Here is a 22387-nt window from a genome sequence, read left to right on the forward strand (position 1 = left end):
ATATATATATATACCCCCCCAAAAGAAAAAAAAAATCTGCTCGGTTCATCAAGACATCACATATTTTAAAAAAGCTAGGCTCATTACAACCAGAGGGAAACACCGCACTCCCGGCACATTGTGCCTCGACCTCCTGGTCGACGAGCCGGTGGCCTCTGAAGGATGCGCCCAAAACATTTGCGAGATCTTGCAGAAGTTTTGTGAGCACTCGCAAAAGTTCATCTTAATTTTTTTTTCTGTCCCTTGTGTGGCTCCGTACTCCAGTCCTTGTCACATTCATACTGTTTCAAAAAAACTGTTCATACTTGCAAATAAACTTTTTTTGTTCTGAGACAATAATATTACTCAAATTCACCAATAGTGAAAAGCTAGATTGTTACTATATATCTTTCACTTTGATTTGTCAGAGTGCTATTGCTTATCACAAATGAAAAAGACAGCTGTGGGATCAAAGTTTGGCCTCGTTTGGCTCAAGTGCACAGGTTTGACCCTCAATGTAAACATTAAAGGTCTAATAAAGTGCTGGGTAAGCAGTAAATTACTGTTTACGGGGAATGTTTGTGTGAGGGGATGTTTGTGTAAGCGAGTGAGTTTGCCCTTTAAAAAAACTTTGTGCATAATAACAGTGTCCTTGTTTAAGGTTAAAAGAGTGTATCAGCTGCTTTGCTGGTATTTTGGTTAGAGGCATCATGGGGAGAACTGTGGTGAAAATCACACTCATAGGACTCCTTTTTGCTTTGGCTTCCACGCTGCCAAACAAGGTAAGTTCAGTAGACCCAAAGGACCAAAAGAGCACTTCAAGGGAACAGAATAGAAGATAATGTAATATCCTTTGAAGTGAAGAAATACTGACTGTGTGCACATGTTTACTTTATCCTTTGTCTGAGATCAGGGTAAAAAGTGGTCTATTAATTTATTTTAATGTTTAGAGCTTGGCATTTAATAAAGGTGTTGGTCAGTGCTAGGTTAAGGATAAATTGGCCTTTCTGATTATTTGATTAAGTGATTTATTCATATATATGTGGGTTTTTTTATAACTTGTAATACTGTCATGTTATTTGGACATTGGAAAGACCTGGAGAGAGTTAGGTTTTCTGTGAAATGTGCCCCCTGTGTTTGCTCAGGATGACTGGGACATCTACAGCTTTCACTTCAACTCCACAGTGACCAGTCGTTATGCCACCACTGTCATCACAAGCCGTGTGGCCAATCGTATGAACGAGTCAAAGGAAATTGAATTCCATGTTCGGATTCCCAAGAATGCCTTCATCAGTAAATTTCGAATGTGTGTGAAGTTAAAAGGATCTGTAACCATCCAGAGACATTTGCAAATAAAGAATTCTACACTAAAGAACAAAGTACAGGATACTCAGTAGTGTGTATTCACACAAGATCTTTTCTTGGTCCTCTTCAGGTTTATTGATGGCCAGGTTTATGATGGTGTTGTGAAAGCTAAGGAGCAAGCTCAGCAGCAGTACACTGAAGCTGTGTCCCGTGGTGAAAGTGCTGGACTTGTCAGGTATTAACTAAATGATTAAATTATACATATTGTACAAATACACTGAGTGCTCTTTTGGATAAAAAAGAAGCAAAATTGTCACGGCCGAGGCCGCCTCAAAAGTGAAAGGACTCAAATGCTGGACGCCGAACAGCACGTAAGTAGTTTTAGAGACGACGTTTATTTACTCAGTAAGTGTTCATAAACTGGAAAGTGAGGTTAACAAGTGCGAAGTGCCACAACTGAATCAAAGGGGTCAATCTGGTCTTGGTCAGTGGAAACAGCCGTTCCAGGGATTGGGCTGGAGGGAGAGTCACACTGGGTCCAGGGAAAGGGTCAGAGTCACTGTAAATAGAGTACAGACGTTCAGGTATGGTTCAGGAGAAATATGGATAAGCTGTTTGTTCTGAATCTTCCTTCGTACTGCGTACTTGCCGCGGGTGGTCGGTGGTGACGTGCAGGGGTGAGTGGTCCGGGTGTGTGGTCCGAAATTCCTGGCGTAGAGGCAGGGAGGCAGGCAGGTGGTTCGGGTGAACAGCCCATGGGACTGTCAGGTGGTCCAGCGTCTGGGTTGGAGCTCTTCGGCAGAGATTAGTGTTTGGCAGCTTGGTGTGGTAGGGTTAGCTGAGAAGTCCCCGGCTAAATTACCCACAGGTGTGAGCAATCAGCAGAACACTGAGGCCCCTCCCAGGGGTGGAGATGCCGGCTCGGAGGGAGACACAGTGGCACACACCCGGACCATGACACAAAATACCCCCAAAAGGTTGATTCTGTTCATTTGGACGTAGCATTTTCAGTGGGAGAAATATTTCGTCACTTATCCGCAATCTTATAAACAGTACATTTGCACAATAAAACTAGCCCACTGAATGAACAATGGGCTGTGAGGTCAGTTCCTTGATCATTAATATGCAAATTGTCATGACCATTGATCCACAACCACTGATCAAGGCCCATGAGTACCATTCACAGAGAGTTGGGAAATGGCTGCAATCACAGCATTGTAAGATGGCGAAAGATGTACCCTTAGGCCCTCGCCTCAATTCAGAGATGGTCTTTCCCTTTTCACGTGAATGGCCTCCTTGACTCCTCGCTCAAACCAGCTTTTCTCCTTGTCCAGAATTTTTACATCCTCACCTTCTGCTTTGTGCCATTCGCTTCGCCAGAAGTTGTTTAGTTTCCCCGATGTATAAATCATGGCAATCCTCATGGCACTTAGCAGTGTACACTATAATCACTAGGTTTGACTCTCATCATCCACTGGAGCACAAACTGGGTGTTATCGGGATGCTACAACACAGAGCAAACACTATCCCCACAGATACAGCAGCCAGGGAAGCAGAAGAGCATCACATCAAGAAGGCCCTGAGTAAATGTGGCTATCCCAGCTGGACATTTGCTAAAGCTGGGAAGGCGCCTAAAGAAAGCTCCAGCTGATCCAGGAGAGAAGGACAACTGCTGCCTAAGTGAAAACCGTTGGTGATCCCGTGTGTGTCAGGAGTATCAGAATAGTTAAAACACATTTTTTCTAAACATCCCATCTTTGTGGCTTTTAAACCCCAAAGCACGCTGCACCAAAAATTGGTCCACCCCAAGGATCAAGTTCCCTGGGGGGCTAAGGTTACATCTTTTGCCATCTTACAATGGTGTAATTGCAGCCATTCCCCAACTCTCTGTGAATGGTACTCATGGCCATTGATCAGTGGTCTTTGATCCATGGACTTTGATCAGTGGTTGTTAATCAATGGTCATGACAATTTAATATTAATGATCAAGGAACTGTCATTCAAAATTAGCTTGTTCTGTTCTGGTTTCTCTTCTTTCTTTCTTTTCTAAAATAATGTTAATTGTGAATAGGAAAACATAATTTGAGTTAATCTTATTCCCTTTTCAAGTTCAAACTACAGCCATAATTACAATTTAGTAAAATGATTATTGTTTCTGCTTTAGTTCTGTAGGGAGGACACTGGAGGAATTTAAGACCTCTGTAACTGTGGCTGCTCACAAAAAGGTCACTTTTGAACTCACATATGAGGAACTGATGAAACGCACACATGGCAAATACGAGCTGCAAATTCATGCTCGACCCATGCAGCCTGTCAGAGACTTCAAGGTGACTGTCTTTTTGGTATCTATTAGTGGAAAATGCTGAGATAACAGCACACATGATGAGATCTTTTATTTTACTTTATTGTATTTATTACCAGGTGGATGTGTACATTCATGAAGAAGCCGGCATCAGTTTCATCGATGTGAAAGGAGGCCTGAGCACCAACGCCCTCGCTAATGCCATCACCAAAACACATGCAGATAAACAGGTACTGAAATCTTTTTGTTGTAGAACAGTAAAACAATTATCAGCTTTCTAATAGACAGTGTGAGGTACTAACAGATCATTATTAATTTGCAGTAAGACGCAGCTTAATCTCAGAGTGTAAAATGTATGATTATAAAATGATCAAAATGCACAAATAACCATTACGGTAATGATGATATTTCTTCCAAAATTATAGCTCATTTCTCATCATTGTACAGAAGAATTGGGTTGAAAGCAGGGGTATTCAGCTAACATTTCTTTAAGCAAAGATCCGGATTATCATAATGTGAAATTATTTCGTTTGCGATTTTAGACTGTCAAATCAAATGAAATCAGTACAATTGCAAAACCTTTTGACAAATAATTTGAAAAATAATTCCAAAATGATTATTGGTCACACAGCATAGAACTGAAGATTGCTTAAAATTCTCATACACCTGTGGAGGTGCACACTGATGATTAGTTTGATTATGTTCACTTTGGACAAAACTGCCTTGCTTTTGTGTGTGGAGCCAAACATTGTCAGGATACATAAGGCTACTTTCCTTAAACCTGAAAAAGTTGTCCCAGGAACCATTTGAATCCAGAGAGTGGAAAGATCAGTTCTTACAAACTGCTCTTTCAGGCAGTTTATAATTGCCTAAAGCGCAGGTAAAACTGCATGTGTTGTATCTTTTCTTCTTATACTATCCTTTCAACTTACTACATCTCAACTATTGGCACTGTAGAGACCAGTGTTTATCACCTGGAATCCACAGAGTTGATTGGCTGAGTAGTAATGGGATGGCTAAACTCACATCCAATGCTTTTTCAAAACCTGGACCATGGTCCACCTGTTAATGACATCTGGTTTAATGTTTTGATCCTTGAATACATTCTCATTCCATTTTCTTCTAAAGGTTGGGCTTCTCCAACACTCTTTGTATGTAAAGTCATGTTGCGTTAATTTGAGACAAATTAGTAATTCTGACAATGTTTCATTTAGGATTTTTAACAATACAAATATCAGCCCAAAAAGGAAAACAGAAAATAAAATCACTGACATCTCTCTCTACCAAGTTCCTAAACTCTGATTCACTCTGTTTCCAGGCGTGGGTGTATTTCTATCCAACAGTCGACCAACAGAAAATGTGTGACAGCTGTGGAGATCAGGGTATGAATGGAGATTTGGTTATTGTTTATGACGTTAACAGGGATAATGGACTGGGACACATCAAGGTAAACCCTGGTCTTTTAGCAACACAAACCGTATGACTTGGGCTAAAAAGCTTCTTGAATAATCCTATAACCAATCAAGTTTTGTTTTTTGTTTTTTTTTCATAACGCCGCCTTAGAAATCTGACGGATACTTTGTTCATCATTTTGCACCATCTGATCTTCCACGGATACCAAAAAATGTCGTCTTTGTTATTGATCAAAGTGGCTCAATGGGGGGCAGAAAAATTGAGCAGGTAAAGTATTTGAAGGGTCAGTTTCTGATATTATTTTACATTTTTAATGAAAAGAAAAACAATATGTAGCCATGAATTATGTTTTCTTAACCAGACTAGGACCGCATTAATCCACATTCTGAATGATCTGGCAGAAGATGATCACTTTGGTCTGATCACTTTTGATGACAGAATTTCTTACTGGAAGCGAGAACTCGTTCAGGCCAACAGCAAAAACCTGGAAAGTGCCAAAAACTTTGCACGCAATATTCAAGACAGAGGATGTGAGAAGTTGCAGTAAATACACATTTTGGAATATCAACAGTTGGGAGGAGAATAGCAGTACTGAAAATGCATTTGTTGTTGTTGCATTTCAGCCACAAACATAAATGAAGCAGTGCTGCAAGGAGCACGTATGCTGAATGCACATAACAGAGAAGGTTCAGCATCTATCCTTATACTTCTCACAGATGGAGACCCAACCTCAGGTTGTAATAAAACACATCTGTAAACAAATGTACACAAATATTTCATGAAACCGAGATCTTTATGAGCTTATTGTGGTTAAAAGTCCTGATTTATTATGAATTATGAGACTACATTGTTTCTGAGCTGAACTGGGTATGTCTCGTCTCTTTTCAGGGGTGACAAATCTGGAGAAAATCCAGTCAAATGTAAGACAGGCTATTGCAGGCAAATTCCCACTGTACTGTCTCGGTTTCGGTTTTGATGTTAATTTCAATTTCCTTGAGAAAATGTCGCTGCAAAATAACGGTGTGGCACGACGGATTTATGAAGACTCTGATGCTGATTTACAGCTGAAGGTATTTAAATTATGCATGCTCTTCTTTTATGTGATTTGAAACCCCTGAGAATTGAAAGAAGAAAAAAGCATGATTTGTATCACTTCCACACTGTATGTCAACAGGGTTTCTATGAAGAGGTGGCCACACCTCTACTGACAGATGTGACAATGATCTATGTGGGTGCGACCAATCTAACCCAGACTAACTTCAGTCAGTATTATAATGGTTCTGAGATTGTGGTGACCGGACAGATCACAGATAATAATATTGAAACCTTCACCCCTCAAGTTGTGGCCATTTCGGTAAGAATCAATCCACAGGACTCATCAGGAGTACTCTTCTTAAACCGTTTTCCCTGTTGACTGACATTACATTGCATTTAAATTATTACAGAGTAATAGAAGAATAATATTCTCTAATCCAAATGAAACCGTGGAATCCACTCAAACAGTGTCTGATGACCGTATCCAGAGGGTTTGGGCGTACCTCACAGTTAAACAGCTTCTGGACAAAGAGTGAGTTTGACTTACAGCATCTTTCCTTGTATGACTCTGAAATGTGTTATCAGCTGTTATGTCTTTAAAATTTCTACCTCTACATCAGTGTCTTCAAAACACTATAAAATAAAAAAAATATATAAAACTGTATTTATTTTATACTTTTCTTTGTTTATTTTTCTGATATTTTAAGCATATATAATCATTGAATGCTGTTTAGGATCACATTATATATACATTATAAGAAAAGTCTGGATATATTGAATGGATGTCTGAATATATAGAATTAAATGTAAACATACAGACTGAAACTTGAATGTATAGAATGAAATTTGAATATACAAGGTGTCAGAAAGACAGGTGAACTGCAGTAAGACAATATGTTTTAAGTTTGTTAGATCAGGGCAGCAGGTTGAAATTAAGTCCCAAAATTCCAAGTAGAAGTCTGTTAAAGGGACATCAGATAATATGCCTGCAGTAATAAACTGTGTTCTCTTCAGTGTTGAATAGTTTGACATCAACATCTCCATTTCTTACCTTTCTATTAAATAGTCATGTACATCTCCCACATAAAATTATATTAGTACAATTATGTTTGTTCATCATCACTCATCTCCTTAAATTTCAAAAACAACATTTTTCACATCTTTTTAAAGGCAGAGTTTTTACACTTAATCATACAAGTATGTTTCTCAGAAGCTAAGGATTTGGACAATATAGACAGCAAAGCTGTCTATGGTCTGGTAATGGATCTCTATGATTTGGCAAGACTGTATTTTGCCTGTAACAAACAATAGATTGTGTGTTTTTTTATGAACTTTGCTGAATTGACTTTCAGTGAAGAAAATCTCTTAGATACATATTTTAGGACATGGATTCAGCTTAAAACCTGTAATGTGTGAAGTTACATACAAAACCATTTTACACTTTGTCACACAGGCTTCAATTATCTGGACCTGAGAAAGAGAAAGTGAAGAAGGAAGCTATGGAGCTGTCACTGAAGTACAGTTTTGTGACCCCTCTCACATCTATGGTGGTCACAAAGCCTCCAGGAGAAAACACAGATGTGCTTCATAAACCAAAGGAAGGTGAAACATCACGGAGATGGCAGTCGCCAGGAGGTCAACCCAATTTAGCACACTTTACTCCTGCTAGTGGGGGTTCTAGTGGGCGGGTTCATTCTGGTGAGCAAATCAAACCAATACAACAACATTCATCAGTTCAGCTGAGGAGACGATTGCTTACAGTACAGAGATGTTCTGTGAATGAAAGAAAGGGAGTATGAAATAGACTGAGTCAAATAGATGTGAGTCAGACAGAAGCAGGATGTAAGATGCAAGCTGAGGCAGCTTAAATTGGGTGGTACAAGTGGCTAGGTTAGTGTACAGGAACACCTGCCGCATAGGATTAGAAATCCCCATGGGAGACACCACTAAAGGTGTGTGTGTGTGTGTGTGTGTGTGTGTGTGTGTGTGTGTGTGTGTGTGTGTGTGTGTGTGTGTGTGTGTGTGTGTGTGTGTGTGAGTGAGCTATTTAAAGATTTAGTTAAGAACTTTAGTGTCAGGGCATGGATGTTAGTAAAAGCATTAATTAAACTCAATTATAAATGAATTAGTTATCCTTATTTATTATTATGTCCCCTGCATTGCCTCTAGCAATATTAACTTTATGTAATGTGTGTAAATGTTTTTTACAGCTGCTGATTTACATTATGGGTTTAGCTCCTACGATGACGTGCTCTATGAAGATGCAGGTACTGTATTGCATACATGGAATACTTTTTTTGTTCTAAGACAGTCAAAGATTTTTTATTGTCATGCAATGTCAACCAGAGATCTGAAATTTTCTGCTATGTAACTAGTGCTGTTTAAATTATTTGCAGGTTATTTAAAGGCTACCCATGTCCCAATTGAAGTAACTGACGGTACTGTATTGCATAGATGGAATACTTTTTTTTTCTAAGAAAATCAAAGACTTTAAAGAGGGGACTTTGGAAAAAAAAATCCTCAAAAAAAAAGAAAAGGGGAAAAACAATTTTTGGATAAAATGGTCTTTAGTGCTATGCATGATAAAGTCTCTTACACTTTTATTGGAAAACTTGTATTTATAGGTGAAAATTTAAAAAAATCTATATCACCATGACACTTTCTTAACTTAAGGCAAGTTTTCTAACATTCTATGACTGCATGGGAAACTTTTTTTTTTTTAATATAAAAATTGATTCATTTTCAGAATTGTGAAATAGACAAAGTATGTAAAATTAAAGAAGTGTTTTATGTTTACTTTTCCAAAACTCTGAAAAAAAAATTCAAAAATGCCCAATGCATTAAAAGAGTTGAGTAGGTGTTGATTGCACAGGTCTTTATTTTCAGATTCCAGTCTAACTTTTTGTCTCTATACCTCCAGCTCCTCTTCTCCACAGGTTTTTGCTCAACTCAACTGGGAATCAGACTGTTCCACTTTGCTTTGACTTCAGTGGAGCTATAATCCTTAAACTATTTCACCACCCCAGCAGAGGTCAGTAGTAGTCTTTCTCGTGAGTATTTTCATATTTCTCCCCTAGTGGTTAAACAGCAGCATTTCTCTTTTGTTCTAGACCTGTCTGTTAATGGTGAGCTAGATTCAATTGCAACCGGAGGTTTCAGCAAAATTTTTATACACCTCAAAACTCATCAGCATGTTGAGGTTGATGCTGAATCACAGAGAGTCACTGTACGAGATGGACAGACGGTGACATATCAAGCTGCTGGACAGGATCCCTCAACAGTTGGCAGGTGATTTTGCAATATACAGTGGGGCAAAAAAGTATTTAGTCAGCCACCGATTGTGCAAGTTCCCCCACTTAAAATGATGACAGAGGTCAGTAATTTGCACCAGAGGTACACTTCAACTGTGAGAGACAGAATGTGAAAAAAAAAATCCATGAATTCACATGGTAGGATTTGTAAAGAATTCATTCGTAAATCAGGGTGGAAAATAAGTATTTGGTCACCTCAAACAAGGAAAATCTCTGGCTCTCACAGACCTGTAACGTCTTCTGTAAGAAGCTTTTCTGTCCCCAACTCGTTACCTGTATGAATGGCACCTGTTTGAACTCATCATCTGTATAAAAGACACCTGTCCACAGCCTCAAACAGTCAGACTCCAAACTCCGCCATGGCCAAGACCAAAGAGCTCTCGAAGGACACCAGGAAAAGTATTGTAGACCCGCACCAGACTGGGAAGAGTGAATCTACAATAGGCAAGCAGCTTGGTGTGAAAAAATCAACTGTGGGAGCAATCATCAGAAAATGGAAGACATACAAGACCACTGATAATCTCCCTCGATCTGGTACTCCACGCAAGATCTCATCCCGTGGGGTCAAAATGATCATGAGAACGGTGAGCAAAGATCCCAGAACCACACGGGGGGACCTGGTGAATGACCTGCAGAGAGCTGGGACCAAAGTAACAAAGGTCACCATCAGTAACACACTACAACGGCAGGGAATCAAATCCCGCAGTGCCAGACGTGTTCCGCTGCTGAAGCCAGTGCATGTCCAGGCCCGTCTGAAGTTTGCCAGAGAGCACATGGATGATACAGCAGAGGATTGGGAGAATGTCATGTGGTCAGATGAAACCAAAGTAGAACTTTTTGGTATAAACTCAACTCGTCGTGTTTGGAGGACGAAGAATACTGAGTTGCATCCCAAGAACACCATACCTACTGTGAAGCATGGGGGTGGAAACATCATGCTATGGGGCTGTTTTTCTGCCAAGGGGACAGGACGACTGATCCGTGTTAAGGACAGAATGAATGGGGCCATGTATCGTGAGATTTTGAGCCAAAACCTCCTTCCATCAGTGAGAACTTTGAAGATGAAACGAGGCTGGGTCTTCCAACATGACAATGATCCAAAACACACCGCCCGTGCAACAAAGGAGTGGCTCCGTAAGAAGCATTTGAAAGTCCTGGAGTGGCCTAGCCAGTCTCCAGACCTCAACCCCATAGAAAATCTGTGGCGGGAGTTGAAAGTCCGTGTTGCTCGGCGACAGCCCCAAAACATCACTGCTCTCGAGAAGATCTGCATGGAGGAATGGGCCAAAATACCAGCTACTGTGTGTGCAAACCTGGTAAAGACCTATAGTAAACGTTTGACCTCTGTTATTGCCAACAAAGGTTATGTTACAAAGTATTGAGTTGTATTTTTGTTATTGACCAAATACTTATTTTCCACCCTGATTTACGAATAAATTCTTTACAAATCCTATCATGTGGATTCATGGATTTATTTTTCACATTCTGTCTCTCACAGTTGAAGTGTACCTCTGGTGCAAATTACTGACCTCTGTCATCATTTTAGGTGGGGGAACTTGCACAATCAGTGGCTGACTAAATACTTTTTTGCTCCACTGTAATGGTCAAAACGTATGTTCTCACAGTATTGTTTACAGATGTGTGCCCTTATTCAGTTCTTTTCCCAGGATTTACATGAGGCAATCAGTATATACATCTCTGATGTCAGTTATATATATGACAAAACATTTGCTGGGAAATGAAACCTTAAAAGGGCAGTTTGGGCCGTTTATTATTTTGATTCTACACTTTTTTGTACGGAGTATTTTGTGAGATTTGGCCAAATCTCACTAATTTAAACATGTCTGCCATAAAATTAAAATAAAAGGTTAATTTCTATCACAACTACAAACACATCAGTAGCAGTGTATAAGCTTCGTAGCACAATATTTACTTTATATTTTTTAAAAGGCTCAAATTATGTCATTTGCTTTAACCATCCAACACACAAGCTCTCAAGCTGAGATACCCAGAGAAACCAAGAACATGGTGGTGAGAGGTCTCACTCTTTAGTAACAGGAAAGAAAAAGAATCCAACAAAATAATTTCTGGATGCAACAGCAACTCTTCAATATTGGAATATTGTAAGGCAAATATACCAGGACAAAAAAGGTTTTGGATGGGAAAAGCTAGGAACACCTTGCAGAAAGGCCAAAAAATTAATTCTGTTCATCCAATTCAATTCAATTTATACAGCAATAATAGATTCTTTTCATCATCAGCGTTTTCAGTGGCAGAAATTTGTCACTCATCCAAGTGACCTTTCCAGTCTCAGTTGACTGCAAGTTTCCCAAACCTTATAAACAGTACATTTGCACAATGACTGAAACTAGCACTGAATGAACAATGGGCTGTGAGGTCAGTTTCTTGGCCATTGATATGCAAATTGTCCTGACCATTGATCAACAACCACTGATCGAAGCATCATCTTAAAATGGCCTGCGGAGACAAATGGGATAAGCTTCTTTAGCCATACAACATATGATATCCTTCCATCACCTGTCCCATCCTGTCCCCACTGTTCAGTTCCAGTCAGTCTCAAGCACGTATTAGCTGTGTCCCAATTCAGGAATCGCATCTTTCGAAGGATTCAGCCTCCGCTGTCTACGTAAGCTGGGTCCTTCGAAGGCTGAGAAGGCCAGAAGTCTGAGGCTGTTAAATGGGATTGTCTAGCCTTAGTCGCACTGCTCAGGTTGCCCAGCAACCATGCTTCTAGCCGCTAGAAACGTTTTATAGAGGATGGTTTGACAGAATGAAGGCAAAAAAAATCATCTTTTTCTTGTTTCATGAGGTTTTTTTTATTTGTTAAGTATCTGAGGCTGAGACCACAGGACTTTAAAAACATGATTGTTGGGCTTCATTTCTATACCAAACAATAATTTTAAGATTAGGTAATAAATAACAATTAGTAACAATTAGTAATAACAACTAATGTTGTTCATGAGACTTGTGCCATCTCATTTTGGTCATGTAAATATGATATGGTCAATATTAAATTTATTGTATTAAATTAAAAACATACAGCACTGAACTTGAACTGTGTTTCAAATACTGAGCTTTAATAAAGATTCAAGTTGCATTTATTTATTCCTATCACTTTATATCTTCATCTCAAACACAGTACATCTTTTATAGTGTAAATATAGATGTATTGTATATAAGAGAGATAAATATTGTTTTGTAAATATGTTGGCATTATTAAATTTGTCTGAATGCTTACATATATGGGTAAAAAGAAAATCTATGAGCTGGGATAACTGTCTGTTTGTGATAAAATGAAAAATGAAAATGTAGACTAATATATTAAATATTCCCTAATATAAACATGTTTTACTGCCTTCATAGTTTTTAACTTGAAGGCCTTGAATACTTTTTCTGACTCTAAAAACAGTTGAATGATAAACTCATTTTAACATTACCTAATAAGACTGATAATTAGGACAGACAATTGGTTATTTTAAACATTTCTAGCAGTCCTTCACAAAGAGGGAACACTCTCTCTCAGCTGGTGCTGGCTCTTCCTCCTCCTCTTTGACTAAGTAAAGAACTATACAAATACAGGCCATTTACCATTTACCTCTTCCTCAGACTCTGCTTAGTTTGTCCTGGTGGGTCATCAGGGGTGCAAAACCTCACAGATGATCTGCAGCAGCGGGTTCCTTAGTCTGTCCTCACTCTGGCGACTTGCAGTTCTCAAACATGGAAATCAAATGTGCAATAAGCTGTAGGATTCAAACACACTTGTAACTTATGCTTATTCTTTTATTTAACAATCAGAGAGAAAGAAAAAGAGAGAGAAGGGAAAAGTGCAGGACAGACAGAAAGGTGAAAGTCTCAGGTGGCAAACACTACTAAAAACAGCAACAGAGAATGAGTATTTTCTGTTTGTTATATAAGGAGTACTAAATAAGATAAGATACCTTTATTAGTCCCACAAGGGGAAATTTCATGTTAAGGCTGCCGGCCCAGTCGGTACATTGGCCACATGTTTGGCTCCTATGATTAAAGCACCTTTTTTTTAGCTTAACAAGTGAACCGTTGGCACTAACATCACTAATGTCACGTGACGTTGCCACCATGTGGCCAACAGTAATGTTTTAATGTTTTAATGTTCTTTGTTATTAAAACTAGAGATGGACCGATCCGATATTACGTATCGGTATCGGTCCGATACTGACCTAAATTACTGGATCGGAGATCGGAGAAAAATAAAAAATGTAATCCGATCCATTAAATATCACGAAAGCACCTCACAAAACTTGCAACACGCCGTAACTCGCCTCAGAACGTTAGCACGTCGGAGCAGTATGCATCACGTGATAGAGCGGCTGTGGCATGCGGGACCTGTCGGTGGTCTGGATAGCATGTGGAGCTTCGCTAGCAACCCGGCATTTCATCTCCGACAAAGTTATCCCCGAGAGAAGTAAAGCAAGTGTGTAAGTCCATCTCTGAATGTTTGTAAAGCATTCCTGCGTTAAGCTTAACAAGCGACTGCCTCTTCTTGCTGCTACTTCAATCATGAAACTGCTTAATGATCAACTGATCGGCTTTTCTGTCGCGAGTCGGTCTCTCTTGTTTGTTTTTGGCCCACTTTGCACCAGAAAGAGGAAACCAGTGGATAAACAACAGCAGCACGTTTAAGCTTGATAAGCTGTTGTTAGAATTTATTTAATATTACTTTCTACTCGAGGATCTTTTTCTACGTAGCTGACGGCTGGTAACTGTGCAGGGGCGGATCTAGCAAAGTTTAGCCAGGGGGGCCGATAGGGCATTAACTGGGAAAAGGGGGCACAAAGACATACTTTTCTTTCTTATTCTCATTTAAAATGTCTAGCTTTTAATAAATAATTATCTGACACCCAAAGTTTTAATTTGATGCAAAATGAATAGAAGTCCATTACTGTATATAGTAACTATTAAGTCTAATATATATATATATATATATATACCCTAGTAAGCTATAGTACTTTTTCCTTTGTGAAGGTACCATCTGTGCAGTCTGCAATTTTGTTGAAGAAAGATGTTGAATCTATTTAATATTTCTTGAAAAATAATTGATTTCTGTGCATTTTTTTTCACACTGCATCAAATTAAGGTTGATTACGTCGATTAAGCATCATGAGGTGGAGCGTGAGGGGTGGTTCCCCATTTTTTATTTATTTATTTTTGTTGTTGCTGGGAGTTGGAACCCTATTAGTTAGGTTGCTTAATATTTACGCTAAGTACTCTTTAAAATGCCAGAATAGGGAGGATGGTGTAGGTTTAAGTTTATTAGATTGATCAGTATTGCTGAACTATGAAATTTTTTTTTTTGCATACAGGTATAACAGAATAGCTTTAGTGTAGTTGTTGTTTTAAACTTGAGTATGAACTTATACAAAATGCAGCAAGATATTTTAAAAAACAGTTTTGTTGATTAAAAAACACTATATTGGATTCATATTGGTATCGGCAGATATCCAAATTTATGATATCGGTATCGGACATAAAAAAGTGGTATCGTGCCATCTCTAATTAAAACATTTGCATCGCCACATAAATAAGTGATATAAAATTCAATACTTAATTTTAAATATGTACTCTTCGGCTGCCCCCCTTCAGCCATTGGCCATTTTTTTCAAAAAAAAACAAACAAAAACTATCCACCGCTGTGCTATGAATCCTGGGATATGCTGGGCCTGACCACTTGACCCATCCTTCAAATCGGGGGAATAGGAGGACACATTTGTGGGCCGCATTTGGAGCAGCCCTCGAATTGGGACAGCCTTCGTCACCTGGCTGGGACATAATCGGCCTTCAAATGCGGCCTCCGAAGGATGCAGCCCCTGTATTGGGACACAGCTACTGATTGCTTGTAATACCAGTCTGACACATAGAAGATACAACTTGACACACCACCAGGTATCGAGATGCCTGGCAGCTGCACTAGAGCACATGCACATGCAGATTTCCCAGAGGCTTGGAGGACAGGCCTGTAGGACAATCATCAAAACACTGTCAGGGATGCATGCATGTATGCAGATCTATACAGAAACACCCAAGTGAAGATACATAAGTGACGATTATCAATCTTCGATCGAGTAGCAGGAAATCCAAAGGTGTGTGCTGATATTTTGGGATTGTAATATTTATAAAGTTTTCATTAATTTCATGAATTTTTTTTTTACAACCAATGCTTGAATCAAAGGCCCTGCACACTCATGGTGAACCACAAAAAGTGACTTGACTTATTTTCAATGACACTAGCTTTTGTCAAGCTTAGAAAAGTTTCTATTACCGTATCATTGCCTTGTTGTACCTTCCAGGTAGAAGCAAGTTTGTTGGATTACATGGAGTTGTGACATTGTGAAATGTCTATTACAGCCCTCAGTCGGACAGTAGTCAGCCAAGACTAGTGAAATGATCTGTGAAGGTTTTTAAAATCTTCAAAGAGCTTTAAAATATTCATATAAAGTCCATATTTTTCCAGTGTGACAGTGATTGTGCGCGACACTGAAATTCACATTGCATCTGATGACATTCTCCTGGTCATCTCACAACATGAGAAAAATGGCCAAAGACTCCTTTGGCCTGTTTTAAGACAGCAACCCTCAACCAACGACATCGAAGGACTTTTAGGTGAGTGAAACGACATGCATGCACATACTTTGTTCATTGCTTAAGAAATAAATGAATTTGTCAGTGTCATGTTAAGAATATTAACAAAGTTTGCACTGAGCATAAGTGGTTTCTGTAAAAGTACCTTGTTGCTGTGTCTGTTTTAGTATCTGGTTTTCAGTGTCAGTTCTTGTTTCATTGTTTTACTCCCTTTTTCCAGCTGTAAAGCCAGCAGTGTATGAGGTGGTGCAGCAAGTTCCTGTCACAAAACTAAAGATTAAAAACCAAGAGATAGATGTTACAAGGTAAATTTTTTGTAATGTTTACAGTTTATTCATTCAAAACATAAAACTGTTTAAGATTCCACCAAGACATGAGCTTGTTTTGCTTTTGTAGTGACAACGCTACTGACTACAGCGTCGACCCTCCTGTCACAAAGAACTGCTGGCTTATGTCTGCTGATTCTGCCCTGCAGAGGCCACTGGCAGGTTTTTTCGTGGCACAACTTTAAGTGTGAACTATGCTGAATTACTAGAAAATATTTGGTTTAAAAGTAGAGAAAACATTTTCTTACTGTGGAAAATGTCCTTCCACCTGTTCAAATGAACAAATAAAGTATCCCAGATTGCAAAATGGCTCATGACTACATAATTTTATTAAAGAAAGAAAGAAAATAAAGAAATAAGGATTTGGAGATTGTGGTGCCAAAATAATACATCTAACCATGTGAATTCTAATGAAACGATTACACAGAAAAAATCCACTGTGTTACTTCAGTGAAGTTTCTAATCTGACCCAAATCTAATAAATGACAATAGATAGAGTAAGAGGTTAGAGATTAAGAGATTACTATTAAGAGATTAATAGGCATTTATTCTACACTTTGTTGTTAAACAGAAAGTTAAAACTAATTAGATTATTTTAGTTAAATGAAATATGCTTTGCTGGGTGATTTGTCTGAAAGAGAGTTATACTGTAGAAAAGGGTTGTGCAAACTCAGGGGCTACACTGTGCTGGAAAGTATGACAATGTGGTCGGGTTCGCCATTCATTGTTTACAAAGGAATTTCAGTGTTAATACTTACATTTACTTTTAGTGGTAACAGTGTGGTTGATCAACCTTTTTTGCCAGTGCATCAAAGTCTGGTGTTAGTTTTGTTGTGGCAATTCTCAGAACAGATCGGAGGTGTTCATCACTCAAATGGGACCTGTGGGGTTCTTTTGTTGGTGTTCATCACACTAAAAGACTGTTCACAAACACACACACGTAGCGCCAAAAACATCAGCATCCTCCGTGCCAGCTTCTGGATTTTTGTAGATTTTGTTGGTCTTAATAAAGTATAAAACTCATCCAGTTTAAGAAAGTTGAACTTCTCCTAAGGCAATGTCACATTGGAGATCAATCAGTTCCAATTGCAACTCTGCCTAATGCATCACCTGGTGGAATGTCAGTCAAATGAATGTAGTCATAATTATTATATTATTTGATTTGGGCAATTCTGTAGCAATCTTTGGCAGGCCAGACTAAAAAGACCAAAAGGCCAGATGTGTCCTGCAGGCCGTAGTTTGCCCACCTCTGCTGTAGAACGTTTGCATATCAATCACAAATTCAAATCATTTTAAATCTTGGTTAAATATCATTAACAGAGAAATCGTCTTACAACACTTATTAGCTGCTGGCCTCATATCGTTTGCCTCATACTGCAAATACAAAATATTAAAGCATACTTGATTCAAGGATGTCCAACAAGTATGACTGTTTTAGTCAAAACAGTACTTATATTTCTTGAGAAAACACCCTTAAATAAACTGATCAGTGCAGTTTGTGAACTTAAGCAAACAGTTGCATTTATATACTGTTTGTGTGTCCTCATTTCCCAAAGTTTAAATCTTGTTAAACCTTTACGTTTAACAAGATTTTTTTGTCAGTTCACCAAAACTCTTTAAAACTTGTCCTTTATACACTTTAGGGATTTTTAAAAGGATTTCAGGGTCAAACACATAAAGACATGTATTTCAAACTTCAGTTTATGATATATTTCTAAAATGTGAAAGAAATACAGATGCCTACATTTCATATAATGCAACGCATGATCATCTTTGAGATTATCAGTGTTACTTTTTTCAAACGTTAAAAGCCATTTCTATAGCCACAGGATACATTACACAACAGATTTGACAGACTTTACCTGAATAAAAACAGTAAAATGACCTATCAATATTGTCAAACACTGCTGTAAATCAGTGTTTTATTTACAGTGTATCGGTAAATAGTTAAAACAATGAGGTTTAAAATTGCAGAAAAATATTGTTGTTTGTTAGGTTTTATTAATTTTGTGCTAAAAGTACATGTAATGCATTTTTACTCGAATAAAATGATACATCAGTCAAAGTCAATATAATGTTGTAAAACTATTAACTGGGCTTATAATTACAACTATCTCTTTGAAAGTTTTGACTATATCACCTGTAATATGGGTTTTTACTTTTTGATGTAAATTCACATTAAAGCTGGGAGTTCTTCATCAAAGGACCCGATCCACAAACTCCAACATGATGGAAAGCGAACTCCATCCAATGCTGTTTTTTGGTTTTTTTTACACAGCAAAAAAGCTTCAGTAAGCCTCCAGAAGTTGTATTAAAATATTCAGATGAACTGTTAACTTAGTCTGATACCAGACTGCTGAAGGGAACAGGGGTGAGTCTAAAGGAGGACACTGGGTGCACCAGATCATATTAATTCAGATATTGTGTTAATTAATGTCCTAAGACCCGAACTCTTTCGTGGCATGCATTTTAATTTCTCTTTGCTATTTGGGCTTTATCATGTTCGACAGAATACTTGTCACGGCCCGGCAGACCAGCCTGAGGAATATTCAGCAGCAAATGGGCTTTGTTGTTGTTTTGCTTTCTCTCTTGTTCTCTCTCCTTCGTTCTCTCTCTCCCACTGTCGCCTGGGCAGAACTCATTATGGGTTTCTGCCTTTGGCCTACACACCTGTAGGATGATAAACACCGGCGTGTCATTAACCTGCCACTACTTAAAGGGAAGAAGCGAGGCTACTCATTGCTGAATCATTGTTTGACTTGTGTCAGTGAAACCCCGGCTTTGAGACTGCTTGCATCACTCTCTTGGATTGTGCATTTGTTCTAATTTGCCTTCTCGTTGTGTTTAGACACCCTGGACCTGTTCCTATTCCTTGTGGATACTTGAGTGTGAATGAGAGCAGAGTGGCTCGCAAAACGTTGTGTGTGACAGAACAGAAGTGAGAGTGTTTTCCCCATTCCTGTCCCTTGGATCCCCTGGAGACCCAACTCTTGCACTATTGTACATAGCACCTTATTCATTGTTGTACATATCATCTGGCATTTGTAAATGAATTCCTCTTTCTTTCTTTAAGCAACGGAGTCCCGCGCTTGAGTCCCCTAGTTTACCGTAACAAAGATATATATAGTCACAACACAATATATATATATATATTTACTTATTTGATATTATTTGATTTGGTTTGAGATTGGACTGTAATTATTTTATTTAAGAAAATGTTTTCTTTATGAAAAAAAAACAACAACAAAAAACTGTGCACATCACAAGGACTTTGTTGCCACAAAGTCCTTGTGATGTGCACTGGTTTGACCCTCAGTGTCAACAATAAAGTTTACCGAAACTGCTGGATTTCTGGTAAATAACTGCTTTGGGGGAGTATCTTGCGTGGGTGGGAGGTGAAAGAAGAGGGAGAGAAAGTTTGCCCGTTAAAAAAAATTATGTACACAATAATCTTGTCCTTGTTTGACTTCAAAAGACAGTTTCATCTGTGTTTGTGCTCTGCTAGGAGGCATCATGGGGAGAACTGTGGTGCAGTTCACTCTCATTGGGCTGCAGCTGGCTTTGGCTTCCACACTGCCAAACAGGGTCAAAATACATAAATGGCCATAGCACCACTTTAAGGATCCATAATTAAAAATTAAATATAAAGAGTTAAATAAATAGTTTAAAAGCCAAAAACAAAAGAAAACAAAACAAACTTTTTATGTACCTCTGCAATTCATATTTCACAAATAATGAGATATCTGAGGTGTGTGATTGAATATTTTGCGTCTCAGCATCTTTCTGTCAGTTCAACACCAAACTCTGTGGGGGTTGAAGGTTCTCATGACTATTCTCAGGATTATATCATGTTGTTCATGTGTGGTGTTTGTGTACAAGTCAGCTGACACATTAACACTGGTAGTTGTGCATTAGTTTGGAGATAAAAAGAAGGATTGGGGTAAGATGAAGTATTCTGCTAAGCAATATGAAATAATGTAATGTCCCATGAAGTGAAGAATTTCTAACTGTATGTGTTTGTATGTCTTCATTATCCTTTCTGTGCATCCACAATCACAGATCTCATTTTAATTGTTCAGGCTTGTTATTTGATGATGGTGTTGATTGGTTAAAGTAAATTTGGCTTGTTTGGTTGTTTGAACTATGGAAACATGTGTTGGATGTTTCTAATAACTCCCCTTATGATGCATAAAAAGTTAGTCTTCAGCAAATAAATGTAAGTGAGTGTCATGCTCTTTTGCGTGTGTGCCATGAAGACTAGATGAAAAATAATTTGAAGGTTTTTGCAGTGAGACCAATGAAATTCCACTGAAACCAGTCAATGAGATTGGTTAAGCCTGTCGTTTTTTCTCAGGATGACTGGGACATCTACAGCTTTCACATAAAATCCGCAGTGACCAGTTGCTATGCCACCACTGTCATCACAAGTCGTCCCCTTCATAAATTTGTAATCTGATGGCAATCTCTGCAATCCTGGTGTTAAAGTCCACCCATATGGAAAAGAAATAGTAAAAACTTACATGTGATTACTAAATCATATAAGGCTTACATGATTTACTCATGAAAGTGGCCACTTTCTCATTACTTTCATACATTGTTTTAGTAAGTATCCAAAACATACAAGTTTCATTATATAATTTTTCAAGGGATCTTATATCTGTTTTCACTCTTATATGCTTTTCAAGTTTCACACAAGACAGATACAAACTTTACAAGATTTATATATATCTTTTCCATATGGGCACAATATCGACTTCATCCATAAGTTCCTATACATTTAATGTGTATTAGTAAGTTTTGACACTATTTTGAGTTAAAGCATATGAAGGCTGGTAGATGCTTGTATTTTTTCAGCAGATGCTTCATCTGTGGTCATGTATCTTTCACTAGAGCAATGATAGTCTCCCAGTGTAATGGAACATGTCTTCATTGTGTATTTTATATTCCTTTTCTTTGTACAGTTTTACAAAAAAGAGAGAGAGAGAGAGAATTTATTTTCATCATTAAATCCTGCCAAACACAACAAGCAGCCTGTTTCTTGTTCTTGTAGGATGAAGTGCTGGGAATAAAGAATGTTAAGCTAGCTGAAATTACGTTGCCTGCAACAAACTTTAGTGAGGACAGCATATTGTTCTTTTAAAGATATAAGTTGTTTACACATCCAAGGAGGCTCCCGAGATGTCATCCCGGTTGATATGGTGCACATCAGCTGGCATAGAGCTGCCTCTAGAGAAAAGAGGTTAAAAATATTTAACCAGCTTAAAAAACTACAGGCAGATGCCATTTTATTACAAGAGACTCATAGACCTGTCACAGCTACAAATTAACTTAAAACACCTACATTTCCTAATGTGTTCTCAGCCTGCTAGAACTCTAGACATAGTAAATAGTACTCAATACAGTTATAGATCCAGAGGGTAAATTTCTAATCATTAAATTATCAATACTTAACAAAAAAAAATATGTATTTTAAGTATATATGGCCATAATGTTGATGACCCCTCATTCTTCCACACTTTTTTTTACTGCAACATTTCAGACACTGAGATGCATCCTACAGCTGTCAGCTATCATGCTCCTGTATCTTTAATACTAATACATAAGAAGAACATTCCGCCAAGTAAAAACTGGAGATTTAATGCCTCATTGCTCAAAGACGAAGAATTTATTAATTTTTTTTTTTTTTTTTTTTTAAAGGGGTAGACTTTACATTTAGACTATAATGACCTGCTTCGAACATCGGCATCTGTTCTCTGGTAAGCAGGGAAAGCTGTGATGATAGATAAAAAAATTTATCTCTCATTCCATAAGAAGAAAGGAGAACACAAAAATAGTCTGGAATTTGAAAAAAACACAAAATCCTTAGAAGAAGCCTACGTGTCCGGCTAGGAACAGGAAATACGTAGCAAAATACATAAAACAAAACTAGAATTAAATGAAATTATTCATTAAAAAAAACCCACAATTCTCAGTAAAAATTTTTTGAACATGGTAATGACTTCTACCTAACCAGTTAAAAATAAAGAAAGAACTATGTGATGTTAAATACTTATCTGGGCACACAGTATATTAGCCTGAAA

The 22387-nt window shown here is 38.1% G+C and overlaps 1 protein-coding gene across 1 annotated transcript; it reads left to right on the forward strand.

Moving 5' to 3' along the window:
• Window positions 1-554: 554 nt before the first annotated feature.
• On the forward strand, window positions 555-16616 carry LOC146709717 (inter-alpha-trypsin inhibitor heavy chain H3-like). Its single transcript, XM_085456803.1, has 20 exons — window positions 555-761; window positions 1125-1285; window positions 1415-1519; window positions 3449-3611; window positions 3706-3816; window positions 4905-5033; window positions 5150-5266; window positions 5361-5529; window positions 5623-5733; window positions 5888-6069; window positions 6174-6353; window positions 6445-6566; window positions 7488-7732; window positions 8245-8301; window positions 8431-8472; window positions 8955-9065; window positions 9145-9322; window positions 15854-16002; window positions 16202-16286; window positions 16378-16616. Exons 1-20 carry the CDS (start codon window positions 690-692, stop codon window positions 16490-16492), a joined length of 2604 nt encoding a protein of 867 aa, XP_085312929.1. The 5' UTR covers window positions 555-689; the 3' UTR covers window positions 16493-16616.
• Window positions 16617-22387: the final 5771 nt, after the last annotated feature.

The sequence above is a fragment of the Copadichromis virginalis genome, linkage group LG5 (assembly GCF_057382275.1).
Source record: "Copadichromis virginalis isolate Kocher_CV1m ecotype Utaka linkage group LG5, C_Virginalis_male_GT1.1, whole genome shotgun sequence".
NCBI classification, from domain to species: Eukaryota; Metazoa; Chordata; class Actinopteri; order Cichliformes; family Cichlidae; genus Copadichromis; species Copadichromis virginalis.

Coding starts and splice junctions, on each gene's coding strand:
- LOC146709717 (XM_085456803.1), top strand. CDS start 690: ATGGGGAGAACTGTGGTGAAAATCACACTCATAGGACTCCTTTTTGCT. Junction 5,267..5,360: donor GGGGCAGAAAAATTGAGCAG/GTAAAGTATTTG, acceptor TTTCTTAACCAG/ACTAGGACCGCATTAATCCA. Junction 7,733..8,244: donor TAGTGGGCGGGTTCATTCTG/GTGAGCAAATCA, acceptor TGTTTTTTACAG/CTGCTGATTTACATTATGGG.